Raw genomic sequence first — 17498 nt, 5'->3', positions numbered from 1 at the left:
ATTGACCATAGGTGTGAATGGTTGTCTGTGTCTATGTGTCAGCCCTGTGATGACCTGGCGACTTGTCCAGGGTGTACCCCGCCTTTCGCCCGTAGTCAGCTGGGATAGGCTCCAGCTTGCCTGCGACCCTGTAGAAGGGTAAAGCGGCTAGAGATAATGCGATGAAATCAGGGCGGTACGGTGGTGTAGTGGTTAGCACTGTTGCCTCACAGCAAGAAGGTTCTGGGTTCGAGCCCCGTGGCTGGCGAGGGCCTTTCTGTATGGAGTTTGCATGTTCTCCCCGTGTCTGCGTGGGTTTCCTCCGGGTGCTCCAGTTTCCCCCACAGTCCAAAGACATGCAGGTTAGGTTAACTGGTGACTCTAAATTGACCGTAGATGTGAATGGTTGTTTGTCTCTGTGTCAGCCCTGCGATAACCTGGCGAGTTGTCCAGGGTATACCCCGCCTCTCACCCATAGTCAGCTGGGATAGGCTCCTGCGACCCTGTAGAACAGGATAAGCGGCTACAGATAATGGATGGATATTATAAATCAAATATTGACAATTTTCATACTGTTTTTACTGGTGAAAATCATTTCTGTTTTTGTTCTGACTTTCCCATCATTATTGTTCATGAATCACACAAAGGTCTTTAGCAGTAAAAGCAGTATGAAATCGATAAATCTTTTATTGGTAATATTGAACTACAACATTGACTGCAACAATGTATTGTACATTTTCCCATCATTATTGTTTCCCATCATTATTGTTTTGATAGTATGGTCGTATTTATAGTGCCATTTTTGAATTTTGTTTGAAAACTTTCAGTCAAAATTTGCAAATGAGCAAATTCCTTTGATGCATTCCAATGGGATTTTGATAATATTTCTCGTGCTTTTTAAAAATTCTGTTGGAAAGTGTTTAGTGAGAGAGATGCATTTTAGTAGTACTAAGACAGTGCAGTATTTATTTAATTGAGCTGTTACTAGTTTGGGTAAATCTTATTAAAATTTAATTTATATATGATATTATGGGCGGCACGGTGGTGTAGTGGTTAGCGCTGTCGCCTCACAGCAAGAAGGTCCGGGTTTGAGCCCCATGGTCAGCGAGGGCCTTTCTGTGCGGAGTTTGCATGTTCTCCCCGTGTCCGTGTGGGTTTCCTCCGGGTGCTCCGGTTTCCCCCACAGTCCAAAGACATGCAGGTTAGGTTAACTGGTGACTCTAAATTGACCGTAGGTGTGAATGTGAGTGTGAATGGTTGTCTGTGTCTATGTGTCAGCCCTGTGATGACCTGGCGACTTGTCCAGGGTGTACCCCGCCTCTCGCCCGTAGTCAGCTGGGATAGGCTCCAGCTTGCCTGCGACCCTGTAGAACAGGATAAAGCGGCTAGAGATAATGAGATGAGATATGATATTATAGTTCTTGGGTGGCACGGTGGTGTAGTGGTTAGTGCTCTCACCTCACAGCAAGAAGGTCCGGGTTCGAGCCCCATGGCCGGCGAGGGCCTTTCTGTGCAGAGTTTGCATGTTCTCCCCGTGTCCGCGTGGGTTTCCTCCGGGTGCTCTGGTTTCCCCCACAGTCCAAAGACATGCAGGTTAGGTTAACTGGTGAGTCTAATACCCTGTCCACAGTAGGGATTTTGTACCGATACGATACTACTTTCGTACCGCAACACCTGTCCATACTAGCAACTATACCGGTACTGTAGCGGTATAACTGTATCGGTATGAAACCCACAAATGTATGGGTTTCGTATCGGTACTGTAGCGCTTCGCTGTAGTGTGGACAGATGAAGCGGCTCTGTATCGATACAAATATAATGTGCATGTGCAATGAACCATTCCTACTTCTTCCGGCAATACGCACGTGCTTTCCAGCTGTAAATAAAACGTCAAAATGGCTCAAAACGACCGTGGAGCTACATGGAGCAAAGAAAGGGGGGAGAAAGGGAGGGAAGAAGAAAGGAGGAAGAGGGGGAAAGGGAGGGGAAGAGAAGGAAAGAGGGAGAAAGGGAGGGGAAGAGAGGGGAAGAGGGAGAAAGTGAGGGGGAGAAAGGGAGATTCATTTTCTTTGTTTCTTTCTCAACTGCCTCGCGTGTTTTATATGATTCGACTGAATAAATGACCACCAGAAATACAGACTGTACATTGACAACAAAAAGCACACACACGTTGTTTCAGCCGCCATATTCTCGGAAGGAAGTTACTCGGTAACCACGGAAACATTTCGCGCACATGCATTTCAACTACCGTGAAAGAAAACCGCAAACATTTCTCGCTAGTGTGGACAGATGCACTAAACTATACTGGTGTACTTTGTATCGATACAGTTATACCACTTTCGTACCGGTATATATGTGAACACAGCACGGGCGCAGATAGAGGGGGGAACGGGGGGGATTCGTCCCACCCAGATTTAAATTCACCTCGTTCGGTCCCCCCCACTTATAGGGAGGAAAAAACGTCTATGCTGTCTTTCTTTGCATAAGGCAAACCTCACGGAAAAATCAAAAGACTAATTACCATTCGGTTTATTGAGGTGCACAGCAGTACATACATAGTTGCAACTGCGCAGACTGCACAGGTTTCGAGCTTGGTTGCTATGGTTACCCACAACAAGTTTGACAGGCATATCGGGGACAGCTCCTCCTAGTTCAGGACCCCAACACGGCATGATGAAGGGTGCCAAAAGGCAGAAAACGATTGCATCGTTTTTTCAAAAAAACAACGACTGTAAGTAAACTGTGCCTTACTTTATCATATCACCTTGCAATTTTTTGATAGTCTGTTCAAAGTAATGTAGTGAAAGTAAAATCGTACAGAGTAGAGAAGCCTTTCTGGTAGCCTCCTTCTTTCGGTGGTAGCCTGTAGATACAGTGCTCAGAAGGCAGTTTTAATGTTTAATCTGGCGTTCCCTGCCATAATTTCAGTGAGCATATTGTTTCATAAGGAAACTTTGCGAAGAGTTGTTGACTGACTGCCGCTCACGCAACATACAGGCATAGTTAGAAAGTCAGGATGCACTGGTTTACACTTTACACACACACATGTAGCCCAGCCTCTCGCTATGTTTAACAGTTGGAACTTAGCGGTTTTAAAACTAGTTTTGCAGTTTTGCAATTTCTGTGCGTGATGATAATGTGTAAACTTTGGATTTCCATAGGCTATGTTAAAATGTTATCATTGTCCTGGCCTGCAGGTAGTTCCTGGTGATGGCAGTGAGGGAGGTGAAATAACATGTATACACACTACCGTTCAAAAGTTTGGGGTCACCCAGACAATTTTGTGTTTTCCATGAAAAGTCACAATTTTATTTACCACCATAAGTTGTAAAATGAATAGAAAATATAGTCAAGACATTTTTCTGGCCATTTTGAGCATTTAATCGACCCCACAAATGTGATGCTCCAGAAACTCAATCTGCTCAAAGGAAGGTCAGTTTTATAGCTTCTCTAAAGAGCTCAACTGTTTTCAGCTGTGCTAACATGATTGTACAAGGGTTTTCTAATCATCCATTAGCCTTCTGAGGCAATGAGCAAACACATTGTACCATTAGAACACTGGAGTGAGAGTTGCTGGAAATGGGCCTCTATACACCTATGGAGATATTGCACCAAAAACCAGACATTTGCAGCTAGAATAGTCATTTACCACATTAGCAATGTATAGAGTGGATTTCTGATTAGTTTAAAGTGATCTTCATTGAAAAGAACAGTGCTTTTCTTTCAAAAATAAGGACATTTCAAAGTGACCCCAAACTTTTGAACGGTAGTGTATATATATATATATATATATATATATATATATATATATACACACACACACACACACATACATATATATATATATATATATATATATATATATATATATATATATATATATATACAAAATGGAATCATTTGCTGACAGCTCAGTCCCCCCCAGTTCAAAAATCCTATCTGCGCCCCTGGAACACAGCATAAATTGACCGTAGGTGTGAATGTGAGTGTGAATGGGTGTCTATGTGTCAGCCCTGTGATGACCTGGCGACTTGTCCAGGGTGTACCCCGCCTTTTGTCCGTAGTCAGCTGGGATAGGCTCCAGCTTGCCTGCGACCCTGTAGAACAGGATAAAGCGGCTAGAGATAATGAGATGAGATGAGTATTATTTCAGATGGTTCACTCTGAGCTCTCTCATGCCTGATACATGAATCCCATAACCTAGAGTAACTGATAGAACAATATCAGCAATTCAAAAACTCTTTAATTGTATAAATCTGAAATGGTTTGCAATTAATTGGGATCCACTGTTTTTATCGTTTCAACCGCGCATCATAGCCTCGTCTGACTGAAAAGGTCGTTCATGAACTTTTCTCCCCCATAAGAATTTTGAAAAGTTGGCAAGTATCTTGAATTGGGTCATGGTGAAGCAGGAAAAAAATAGCTAAGAATTTTGGGCCACGTGGCCCTAAGTTCATTAATTGTTCTATTTAAAAAAAACTAATAAAATTGGAAGTCTGTGATTCGAATTCAGTAGCTTTCAGTCCACTAAACAAAAAGAACTAAAAATTATTTTCATGACCTAAACTTGAAAAATCTGAAAGGCAGTCTAGCTTTAAAGAAACCTGCGTGTTCAAGCAGGAAAACCACGAACATGTGCAATGCGGGGATTCGAGCAGGAAACACTGACGCAGCGCAAAATGTGGAAATTTTAGGAACTCCTGTAACACAGGGAAGAGTAGGGAAGAATCAGAAGGAGGAGGAGGAGAGAGTGAGTGAAGACGGAAGCTCGTCAGTGAAAGTTTTTCCCTGATCTGTGTGACTCAGAGCTTCTTCACGCTGATTGCGCATATAAAGCGCGCTGGAGATTTGTGCGCCTCAGAAAAAGCGCTGTGGTGCCGTGAGGACGGAATGGACGCCCTGCTCGAAAACCCGGTCTTCTCCTGCTTTGTGTTCTACAGCACACTGTTAATCCTGAAGATGTACACTATTGCTGTCATCACTGGACAAGTGAGACTGCGGAATAAGGTAACAGGGACTCAAATGCAGTTCACGATCACTATCAAAGATTTACAAACTTACTTTCTTGTAGTCTGTTTAGTGTTGTTTTGGATGCAGCCTGCAAAAGTTTAGGAGATGATAAGTCTGTGATAAACTGCTAGATGTTCGTCTACGACTAATCCTATTCACAGATATATTTGAGCGCAAAAGTTTGCACACCCTTGCTTCCAAATAGACAGATGTTTTACAGATGTTTCTTCCATCATTACATTCATATAATTTTATACCTTGCTGGTCTCATCTCATCTCATCTCATTATCTCTAGCCGCTTTATCCTGTTCTACAGGGTCGCAGGCAAGCTGGAGCCTATCCCAGCTGACTACGGGCGAAAGGCGGGGTACACCCTGGACAAGTCGCCAGGTCATCACAGGGCTGACACATAGACACAGACAACCATTCACACTCACATTCACCAGTTAACCTAACCTGCATGTCTTTGGACTGTGGGGGAAACCGGAGCACCCGGAAGAAACCCACGGGGAGAACATGCAAACTCCGCACAGAAAGGCCCTCGCCGGCCACGGGGCTCGAACCCGGACCTTCTTGCTGTGAGGCGACGGTGCTAACCACTACACCACCATCTATGTGCATGTTAAAATGTTGGGGCTTAAGGCTCTGGGTCACTGATCAGAACGATGGGGTTCAAGCCCTAGCGCTGCCAAGCTGCCATTGTTGGGCTCTTTAGCAAGGCCCTTAACCATCTCTGCTCCAGGGGTGCTGTATCATTCATGGCTGACCCCAACTTCCTAAACCTGGGATATGTGAAGAAAAGAATTTCGCTGTAATATATATGTGAGAAAGGCTTCTTGTTTTTCATATGTAATAAAACCCCTATGTAGAAAACAGCATGGTTCTCTGTCCCTGCCCACTACAACTACACAATACCTTAAAATACTATTATTTCCATGAGAATCCTTTTAATGTTTCACGAAACGTCTTTTTCCATGAGTTATAGGTTATGAAAATTCTATATTTTATTTGTATCCCACAACATACATTCAGTTGTGTGGGGTGAATCCCTGAACACATACAAGTTAATCACATTTTGTGTATATGTTCGGGCTACGATAAAATCTACCATGAACTTATTACTCATTTACCGGTACAAGCAAAGTGCATCCATTATCAGCAAAGGAAATCTTGTAGAGGAAAAACACAGTGTTGTCTGAGACGGGTTAACTCGTTTTTGAGGAGTTAAATGCATGTTTAAATATGCAATACCCTTCAGATGTTTGGACACACCTTCTAATTCAATGGTTTTTCTTTATCTTTATTAATTAAAAGACACTTCATGTCTTAAAGTAACAAGAGTGCTCTGAGAGCACAATATCCTCCGCTACAATATATTGCAAACAAAATTGCAACATTGCACATTCCTGTCCTATCACAGAGCCTTTTGCCAAGATTCGTGAAATTCCTCCAAAAATTGTGAGAGGAATTGATTTCAGAAGGTGAGAACCCTTTCCAGGACGGACAGACAGACTTCGCCACGACATAATACCCCTTCAGGCCTTTCGGCCAGTGGGGGATAATGATGGATGTTGTTTCTCTTTACTTAGTTGAGCGGTTCTTGACATAATATGGATTACTGCAGTTGTGGAATAGGGCTAGTTACTATATTTTTATAATTTACTATTTACTTTTTGATCTCAAACACATTAAGAAGGCAAGAAATTGCACTAATTAACTTTTGATAAGGCACAGCTGTTAATTGAAAAGTGTTCCAGGTGACTCCCTCATGAAGCTGGTTAAGATAATGCCAATAGTGTGCAAAGTGCCATCAAGGTAAATGCTGGATATATCTCATCTCCTCTCATTATCTCTAGCTGCTTTATCCTGTTCTACAGGGTCGCAGGCAAGCTGGAGCCTATCCCAGCTGACTATGGGCGAGAGGCGGGGTACACCCTGGACAAGTCGCCAGGTCATCACAGGGCTGACACATAGACACAAACAACCATTCACATTCACACCTACGGTCAATTTAGAGTCACCAGTTAACCTAACCTGCATGTCTTTGGACTGTGGGGGAAACCGGAGCACCCGGAGGAAACCCACGCGGACACGGGGAGAACATGCAAACTCCACACAGAAAGGCCCTCGCCGGCCACGGGGCTCGAACCCGGACCTTCTTGCTGTGAGGCGACAGCGCTAGTATTGTTCTACAATGTAGAAAATAGTCACAATACAGAAAAACCTATGAATGAGTAGAGTAGGGGTGTCCAAACTTTTGACTGGTAGTATATTCAATGTTGAAAAATGCTAAATGCAAGGCTAAATGGCAGCACAATCCTGGAATGACGTACACAAATTCTGATTAGACTCCAGTGCTGCAACACACTTGCGGGCTCTATCATGACGCCTGATGCCTAACATTTTTCTCCAGGCTTTTGCTAATCCAGAGGATGCAGTGCGCCATGGAGGAGAACAATACTGCCGCACAGACCCATTCGTGGAGCGCTGCAGAAGGTAAAAATGCAAACAGCTTTATCAGCTAGGCATGGAATGTAAACCAACAGCAGACGTTCTGCTGAACAGTAATCCTATAAAATGTAAAAATGGGAATGCTTTACTTGCAATAGGGGAATTCAACCAAAGCATGTTTTTATGCCGACTGATTATATGGCTAAAAGAGATGATGTGTGTCTTCACTCCAGTTGTATGTATATTATAATGGTATATACATTCTTCCTTTCCAATTCAATTAAACAGCCTTACAATTAACTAGAAACTTAGTAGACCAAGGCTATCTTCCTGTCTTTTGTGATTACAATCACACCACCAGGAGCTAATCTGTTCAGTCGGGCAGTACTGGACATCTGAGCATCTGGGATGAATATTTCTCGCTCCTTTAAAGTGGCAGTGACAGCTGTAAATTCTGCACCCTATGGGCCTCCTGCTCAGAACTGTGGGTAGGCTGTATCTCCAGGAAGTTGTTTTTGCGCCTTTTTGGGGTTATGTCTCTCTCTTTTTTTTTTTTTGCTTGGAATTTTTTTTTACCCTGCAAAACTTGGTGTGGTTTTTTTTTTTTTTTTGGTTGGGTGCATCAACTTTTATTAGTCAGTTTGATACAATGCCCCTTGAGACATTTGCTTTTTAAAAGGAAAGAGAAAGAAAGAAAGCACAACTTTATTCATCACACACTTGTGAAATTCTTCTCTGCATTTAACCCATCTGAAGCAGTGAACACACACATACCCAGAGCAGTAGGTACCTCGCTCAAGGGCACCTCAGCCCAAGGCTGTCCCATGTTAACCTAACCACATGTCTTTGGACTGTGGGGGAAACCGGAGCACCCGGAGAAAACCCATGCAGACACAGGGAGAACATGCAAACTCCACACAGAAAGGCCCCCGCCGGCCTCTGGGCTCAAACCCAGAACCTTCTTGCTGTGAGGTGACCGTGCTAACCACTTACACCACCCTGCATGAGCCTAAAATGTTTTGAAGAAACATTTTGTCGTCCTGTCAGACTCTTTATTCCCCAATTATTGATCTGCCTATTTCTCTGATTAACATAACAAATATTTATTTTATTTTATGTTTTTTTGGGAGTCCTCTCCAGAAGTAATCAGTTAGGATATTCACTTGTCAATACATCACCAAACTCCAACATAACAGTCCATCATGATATCTGGTATCACTGTATGCTGTTCAACAAGGACCATGATGCAGTTCAGATAACTGATTCATATCCCTCCTCTGCACGCAAATGCATTTCCTGCCTGATTCTGATAGATAAAAACTATGCATAATCTTATAGCAGTAAACAAGCATTTTACAAACCACAGTGATCACTTTTTGCATTTGGGTTGTTTTACAATCAGGGTACAAAGTTTGTGTCACAGGGGTCCAAAATTCAAATTGATTCAAACTGGTTCTTGTACCAGTTTTTAAGTGAAGGACAAGTTAAAGAACAGATTTCAGGTAATTTTTTGACGTGTATGGTAGTTTTGTGTAATCTGCTATAAGATGGGAGAAACAAATGAAGTGATTCTCGGAGAGGACTTTTTTTTGACAATTCAGAATCCACTACTTCCATAGTGCTTTTAAATAGAAGGCTGTAAGCTTTGTGTTAGTTGTCTCTAATATTTATGTCCCAATATCTTGACCACATTTTAGGATGAAAATAATCATTTTAGATATAGGTTATTTTATATTGAAAAATTAGCTGTCTTGGAGAGGACATTTCTTTTGACACAATTACATACTAATTTGATCAAAATAGTCTGAAAACTTACTGGCATTCAACATTAAAACTTAACTATGTTTCCAATGATATGGAACCAAATATTTGTTTTCTGGTATAAAGAATGATTTAAGTGCATCCCTTTTGGAGCTACCTGTGGTCAAAAAAGCACTTTTTCTAAATGACACGAGTAATTTTGCTAAATATGACACATATTTCCATACATTCACCAAAAATAACGTTATCACCAAATTTTTTTTGCATGGTAAATAGAGCTATCACAGGGCTACAATCAACAACCAAGTTTATTTAGTCAAGCCTTTTGATATTGAAGATAATAAGTGTTAAATGTGATTTTTAGCGTGCGTACCCTGATTGTAAAACAACCCATTTCTTAAAAACTCTGCTACTTGCAGGATAATGGTTTTACGTTCATGTGAGAGAGCGTATGAACATTTTTGGAGATTATAAAATAATATAATGAAACTGTTGCTGTTGTAACATTTGAAAGGAAACCTACGATTTTCTTGTCTGATTAATTTTCCTCCCAAAACTTCTTTTTGATAACAGGACACCCAGGAATGATTGCCATTTGCAGAAAGGATCCTTTCTGTTGATCGTATAGCTGGGTGTGACTGCACACTGTTTAATCTTAAAAGGAAAATTACATACATAATAACTAAAAGATTAAAATCGGTCTGCACTACTTGTTTACACAAAGTATCTTTTGACTCAATTCCAAGTTTAGTCCATTTCAGACCCAATCCTTTTCCTTCCTACACAGAGGACTGGCGCAGATTGAGAATGTTTTCACAGAGCAATATTTTTACAAACATTCCACTCTCATTGTGTTCTGCATTATTATAGGTCTGTTCATTTCCAGCTGTTGCTCCAAAGGACTCCCACCAGATGTGTTCTCATAGGACCGTGGTGGAAAGTTTAAATTCTTAGTCGATGGTTTGAAACTAACCATGCAATTTTGATGGTTGTGTGGAATGACCTTGTCTGTAAATGTAATAAAAAAAAGTGCTTTCCATAAACCTTTTGGTTTGCATGATGGAACACTACAGTGGTGCTTGAAAGTTTGTGAACCCTTTAGAATTTTCTATATTTCTGCATAAATATGACCTAAAACATCATCAGATTTTCACACAAGTCCTAAAAGTAGATAAAGAGAACCCAGTTAAACAAATGAGACAAAAATATTATACTTGGGCATTTATTTATTGAGGAAAATGATCCAATATTACATATCTGTGAGTGGCAAAAGTATGTGAACCTTTGCTTTCAGTGTCTGGTGTGACCCCCTTGTGCAGCAATAACTGCAACTAAACATTTGCGGTAACTGTTGATCAGTCCTGCACACCGGCTTGGAGGAATTTTAGCCCATTCCTCCGAACAGAACAGCTTCAACTCTGGGATGTTGGTGGGTTTCCTCACATGAACTGCTCGCTTCAGGTCCTTCCACAACATTTCCATCGGATTAAGGTCAGGACTTTGACTTGGCCATTCCAAAACATTTAACTTTATTCTTCTTGAACCATTCTTTAGGAGAGCGACTTGTGTGCTTAGGGTCGTTGTCTTGCTGCATGACCCACCTTCTCTTGAGATTCAGGTCATGGACAGATGTCCTGACATTTTCCTTTAGAATTTGCTGGTATAATTCAGAATTCATTGTTCCATCAATGATGGCAAGCTGTCCTGGCTGAGATGCAGCAAAACAGGCCCAAACCATGACACTACCACCACTGTTTCACAGATGGGATAAGGTTCTTATGCTGGAATGCAGTGTTTTCCTTTCTCCAAACATAATGCTTCTCATTTAAACCAAAAAGTTCTATTTTGTTCTCATCCGTCTACAAAATTTTTCCAATAGCCTTCTGGCTTGTCCACGTGATCTTTAGCAAACTGCAGACAAGCAGCAATGTTCTTTTTGGAGAGCAGTGGCTTTCTCCTTGCAACCCTGCCATGCACACCATTGTTGTTCAGTGTTCTCCTGATGGTGGACTCACAAATATTAACATTACCCAATGTGAGAGAGGCCTTCAGTTGCTTAGAAGTTACCCTGTGGTCCTTTGTGACCTCGCCGACTATTACACGCCTTGCTCTTGGAGTGATCTTTGTTGGTCAACCACTCCTAGGGAGGGTAACAATGGTCTTGAATCTCCTCCATTTGTACACAATCTGTCTGACTGGATTGGTGGAGTCCAAACTCTTTAGAGATGGTTTTGTAACCTTTTCCAGCCTGATGAGCATCAACAACGCTTTTTCTGAGGTCCTCAGAAATCTCCTTTGTTCATGCCATGATACACTTCCACAAACATGTGTTGTGAAGATCAGACTTTGATAGATCCCTGTTCTTTAAATAAAACAGGGTGCCCACTCACACCTGATTGTCATCCCATTGATTGAAAACACCTGACTCTATTTTCACCTTCAAATTAACTGCTAATCCTAGAGGTTCACATACTTTTGCCACTCACAGATATGTAATATTGAATCATTTTCCTCAATAAATAAATGATCAAGTATAATATTTTTGTCTCATTTGTTTAACTGGGTTCTCTTTATCTACTTTTAGGACTTGTGTGAAAATCTGATGATGTTTTAGGTCATATTTATGCAGAAATATAGAAAATTCTAAAGGGTTCACAAACTTTCAAGCACCACTGTATGTGCAGCTTTAATAATGGTTTGCCTTAGAATATCATCAAGTACTATATAATGCAGTATAAAATACAGTTTTCAATATAAGAGGCATGCAGTTAACAGCTGTGAATTTCCAGTTGATTGTTTAGCTTTATGCTAATTATACTGTAAAATAAGGGTGACTTACTGGATAAGAAATTGTGCTGATATTATCAGCCTGAGTCTGACCTATTTTTGAGGGTTCTTTCTTAACCCTTTGATGCAAAACATATGCACACCCCTTCTAATGCACAACATGGGTCAAAAATGACCCGCATTCATTTTCCAGGTTATTTCATGCTGACTGAGTTTTTCTTTGCTCTATCTTTTGAAATCAATTTATTTTATGATTGAATATTCCAAGTATTCTTTAAATATCTTGGTTTTAATGACCATAAATCATTAATTTTATTTTTTCTTTCCTACTTTATGAACAAAAATACTTTTTATATTACTACACATGGGTCATCCAAGTGTGATTTAAAATTAAATGTCTTAATAATTTGTTTCAAGTAATTACTTTAGCAGTGAATGGGGCCAGTTATTTATTTATTAACTATGTAGTTAGCTAAGCCAACTACAATAAAATTAGCTAACTAAAGTAGAATATGTCAACAGCTCGGTAGCTAATAGTAATTACTTGTAACTTTCTGACAAGTAATCAACTCACTCTCAAGGTAACCTAAACGTAATCAATTTTTTTCTAAGGTAATGTTAGAACAATTGAAAAACATTACTTACATGTATTAAATGGGCAAAGGGCGCTGTGCTGAGCTGTGAAATGTCTGACACAAGCACAATTCACAGTTCCCACCAAACGGTGGAGTAAATGCATGTGGGTCGTTTCTGACCCATGTGTGTAAACTTGATGTAGAATTACAAAAGCTGTGCTTGTTCATAACTTAAGAAAGGAAAAATAAAAATGATGATTTGTGCTGGGTGGCACGGTGGTGTAGTGGTTAGCGCTGTCGCCTCACAGCAAGAAGGTCCGGGTTCGAGCCCCATGGCCGGCGAGGGCCTTTCTGTGTGGAGTTTGCATGTTCTCCCCGTGTCCGCGTGGGTTTCCTCCGGGTGCTCCGGTTTCCCCCACAGTCCAAAGACATGCAGGTTAGGTTAACTGGTGACTTTAAATTGACCGTAGGTGTGAATGTGAGTGTGAATGGTTGTCTGTGTCTATGTGTCAGCCCTGTGATGACCTGGCGACTTGTCCAGGGTGTACCCCGCCTTTCGCCCGTAGTCAGCTGGGATAGGCTCCAGCTTGCCTGCGACCCTGTAGAACAGGATAAAGCGGCTAGAGATAATGAGATGAGATGATTTGTGCTAAACAAAAACAAGATATTTACTGCATATTTGGAAAAGTAAATGACAAAATGAATTTATTTCAAAAGTATATCATAGAAACACTCAGCCATACATGAAATAACCTGGAAAATGAATGCAGGTCGTTTTTGACCCATGTTGTGCATTAGAAGGGTAGTGATACAAAAAGGGTTTTTATTCAAAAAGTAAGAAAGGAAAAAAATAAAATAAGGATGTATGATGATCAAAAACAAGTTAATTGAGGAATACCTTGAATACTGAATGATGGAATTAATTTATTGCAAAGATATAGAAGATAAAAACTCAGCTGGGTCACTTTTGACCCATGTTTTGCATCAAAGGGTTAAAGGAACTCAATAATGGGTGAATTCTGATATGAATCAAGGGAAAAGATTTGGATGGAGGAAATGGATTTTCAAATAAACATATTTTTGCTGGGTGTTGTTGAGTAATGGAAGTTGGCTAATGCAGGATTTTGTGGCAGTGATTTATGCTGTTGATCCGCTTGTGTAATCTTGTGAAATTCCAGGTGTAGATGCAACATATTTTGTGGGTAAACATGAATATCTTGAGTGAAATTACATGTCTGACACTGACAGTAAGCACTTACTGCACGTAAGGAATTTACACAAGTAAATATGACTGCTTCAGAGTAAAAGTTTTCTTCTTGTTTTGGATGGTGTTGGCAGACGCACAAGTATCTGGGTATGCAGTCAAGACATGCAGTCATGTAGAACTCAGCTACATGATCGAAAACAGATGTCATGCCTTTCTTGCATCTACGCCAGTATCTTCAGTAAACCCGCATATTTTCCATCTATGCCTCATCAGGGGCCAGAAGCATTTATCTGTTTTAACCAGCTCTTTGTGTGTGTGTTTTCAGGGCTCACAATAACGACATGGAAAATATCTATCCCTTCTTGTTTCTGGGTGCCTTCTACTCCATGACGGGGCCATCACTTGTTATAGCACAAGGTCACTTCCTGGTCTTCTTCTTGGGTCGGATCGTGCACAGCGTGGCCTACTTACTTGCTCTAAAAGCGCCAACACGCTCAGTAGCCTACACCATTGCTCAAGTTCCCTGTGTCTCGATGGCCATACAGATACTTCTCACTGTGGGCTTTTCTGTATAAGGTTGTCCAGTTCTCTGACAGGCAGAACTCTTCATTAAGTTGCTACTTTTTTTAAATTATTGATAGCATGAAGCCTAAATATAATGTTTCCACACAGTCTGTTTGTGGGACAGTTATATTAACCATTCACCACTGAACAAAGTTTATCATAATGCTTTTATGATAAACTGTTAAGATGGTAAAGGTCTGATTTCATTTAATTTCATTGTATTTGTAGGAAGGCTGCAGTGTCAGGAGTCAAATGAAGGTTTGAGTACGGCTTAGTGTCCTTAAACTGGTGGACCTGAAAGTTTCTCGAGATGGTTTGCAAAAAAGCGTCCACTCAACAATATATCCATGCTTAATAATGTTAGCTAATATTACTGCTAGCCTTCCCATATTGTAATCTTACAGGTGGGCAGTAACTACTGGGACTTAATATTTTGGATGAGAAATTCTGCTAGAAATAAAGATTATGCAAAGTAAAATTAAAACCTTCACCCACATCGCAGCGTTAAAAACCCAGATCAGTGTTTATTGTGGTCTTCTCTGAATCTTCCCAGATAGCATGCAAATGTCATCATTTGTTCATTTTCAATAGTGGCCTTTCACATGACATCATCATAACTGCAGATTTGTTTATGCCGCCATGTTGCCGGGCAAGCTTTGCGTCTGACAATGACTGTCACCAGTGTACGCGAGTGATTGTAACCCCATTTCAGTAAACATCTGCAGATAACCTTGTAGAAGTTATACATAAAAGAACAATTTCAGAGACCTGTAGTGCTTTTGGATGGAATAATAGATGTGGAGATGAGCCTGGTTTAACTTTTCACCGATTCCCGGCAAACCCAGAAAGACGAGAAAAATGGTGAGCTGCAGTTAAACTGGATGCCAGCAAAATACGCCTTTGTGTGTGGAGAACATTTTGTATCAGGTTAGTGTGAAAGCTCTGTGCAACATTAAAATGTATTTCTGGATGTGGGCTTTGGACCCGATATATTTTATTAGACCCAATGCTTGGCTAGAGTAGCAGCATGTTTGTTATGTACTGATAATATAGATTCAGCTAAACACCATAAAATATGCTCAATCTTGGCTTGTTTATTACTATTAGAAGTCCACGTTTGAGCTTACCTTTGTCATAATAAGGTATTTTTCTTTATCAGGAATTTTCCATAACATTCCGGCATGCATGAAACCTGCCTTGAAATACTGATGGGCATCTGTACTTTTTGTATGCTTTTAGCATCTCCAGTGTATTTAGAAGTCCCAAATACTAAATAGTTCAGGATGTCGTAGTGTCCCAAATGTAATGCGATCTACCTGTATAATATAAATTTTTAATCGTTTCAGAGAGATTGTACTGACTGCAGTCGTCTCAGTTTTCATTATTAACTGTCATAACTGTTTGTTTGCCCGGCAATATGGCAGACACTGCGTGAAAAACAAAAATCTGTGACGTCAGTGAAAGGCCCCTATAGTGTTTATGCATTGAGGGTTGCGGGGAAGCTTGAGCCAATCCCAGCTGACTTCGGGTGAGAGGTGGGGTAAACTCTAGACAGGTCGACAGTCTATTGTAGGGCAAACACGGAGAGACAGACAGCCGTTCACACTCACATTCACATCTACGGGCAATTTAGATTAGCCAGTTGACCTAATCCACGTCTTTGGACTGTGGGAGGAAACCAGAGCACCTAGAGGAAACTCATGCAGGCAAGAGGAGAACATAGAAACTGCACACACAAAGGCCTCAGTCGAAGCCAGAACCTGCCTGCTATAGAGTTGACTGCACTCACCACTGCACCACCGTGCCACCCAAATATAATCATTCTCTCTCATTATCTCTAGCCGCTTTATCCTGTTCTACAGGGTCGCAGGCAAGCTGGAGCCTATCCCAGCTGACTACGGGCGAAAGGCGGGGTACACCCTGGACAAGTCGCCAGGTCATCACAGGGCTGACACATAGACACAGACAACCATTCACACTCACATTCACACCTACGGTCAATTTAGAGTCACCAGTTAACCTAACCTGCATGTCTTTGGACTGTGGGGGAAACCGGAGCACCCGGAGGAAACCCACGCGGACACGGGGAGAACATGCAAACTCCACACAGAAAGGCCCTCGCCGGCCCCGGGGCTCGAACCCAGGACCTTCTTGCTGTGAGGCGACAGCGCTAACCACTACACCACCGTGCCGCCCCAAATATAATCATGACGCTTAAATTTATGACTCAGTTAATTTAAGAAAAAAAAAGTTTTAAAAATTTTCTGTTATGCAGGTTTCTTCCTGTGTTTAAGCAATGTGAGCTACTTTTTTGAGATTTTGTTTAGTTGATAACCTACGGTGGCCCACAAGTCCAAAACAAATTAAAAAAAAAAAATCAACAGCAAATCAGAAAACACAACAGCAAAAACACAGTAAATTCAGAAACGCGTACAACATGCACTCAAAATGGAAAGCATGAGTCCTTACTGAACATCACATGCTTATTTCTAATTGAACATGAGCTTGTAAATGTGATGGTGTAGTCTAGATGTTTGTGTGCTGTCTGATTTTGCTGTCTTATAAGCCACATTTTCATATTAGCCCATTTTCCCATTTTAGCATGTTTGCACTTTCTATTTTGTGCATGCGCTACTATTCTGTGTACAGGCTTTAGGCCTGAATGTTTTTTTGTTTTTTCTTTCCTCTCTTGACTGTAGAACCTAGGATAGTCACAGGAACCAGAATTTTTCTTTCAGCATCTGCTTTATTTGTATCGTTCAGAATAGTTTCATCAGACTGTTTTTAAATCACACAATGCAGCTTTAACCTGTGCTGATTCAACAGTTTCTTGTGCATTAGGTCAAGAACGCTTGATGTTTAATAGTAGTGTATAGTAATGCCATTAATAGCTTGTATAGTGTTTTGATACTGTATTTTTCAGTGTATTTGTATTATAAATTATTCTATATCTGTCTGTTCTAGCACATATATTTTTTTATATTTTTAAAACATTTTCATCTAGTTTGATGTCTGTAGACAAGATGTAGCTGCAAAATATGAAAAATCTAATAAAGGGATTACCCAGAAGGTTCTGTGTGTATGTGTGTTTTGAAAGAGGGACAGAGTGAAAATAGCAATCCCTTGGGGTTCTAAAATCTTTTTTTGGCTTATTAAATATAACC

At 40.8% G+C, this 17498-nt stretch overlaps 1 protein-coding gene across 1 annotated transcript; it reads left to right on the top strand.

Annotated features, from left to right (window-relative positions):
• The first annotated feature begins 4670 nt into the window (after nt 1-4670).
• Nucleotides 4671-16138, top strand: ptges (prostaglandin E synthase). Its single transcript, XM_060912359.1, has 3 exons — nt 4671-4986; nt 7403-7485; nt 14096-16138. Exons 1-3 carry the CDS (start codon nt 4870-4872, stop codon nt 14343-14345), a joined length of 450 nt encoding a protein of 149 aa, XP_060768342.1. The 5' UTR covers nt 4671-4869; the 3' UTR covers nt 14346-16138.
• The last annotated feature ends 1360 nt before the right edge of the window (nt 16139-17498 follow it).

Source organism: Neoarius graeffei, chromosome 28, assembly GCF_027579695.1.
Source record: "Neoarius graeffei isolate fNeoGra1 chromosome 28, fNeoGra1.pri, whole genome shotgun sequence".
NCBI classification, from domain to species: Eukaryota; Metazoa; Chordata; class Actinopteri; order Siluriformes; family Ariidae; genus Neoarius; species Neoarius graeffei.
This window is presented reverse-complemented; position numbering and strand designations above follow the sequence as displayed.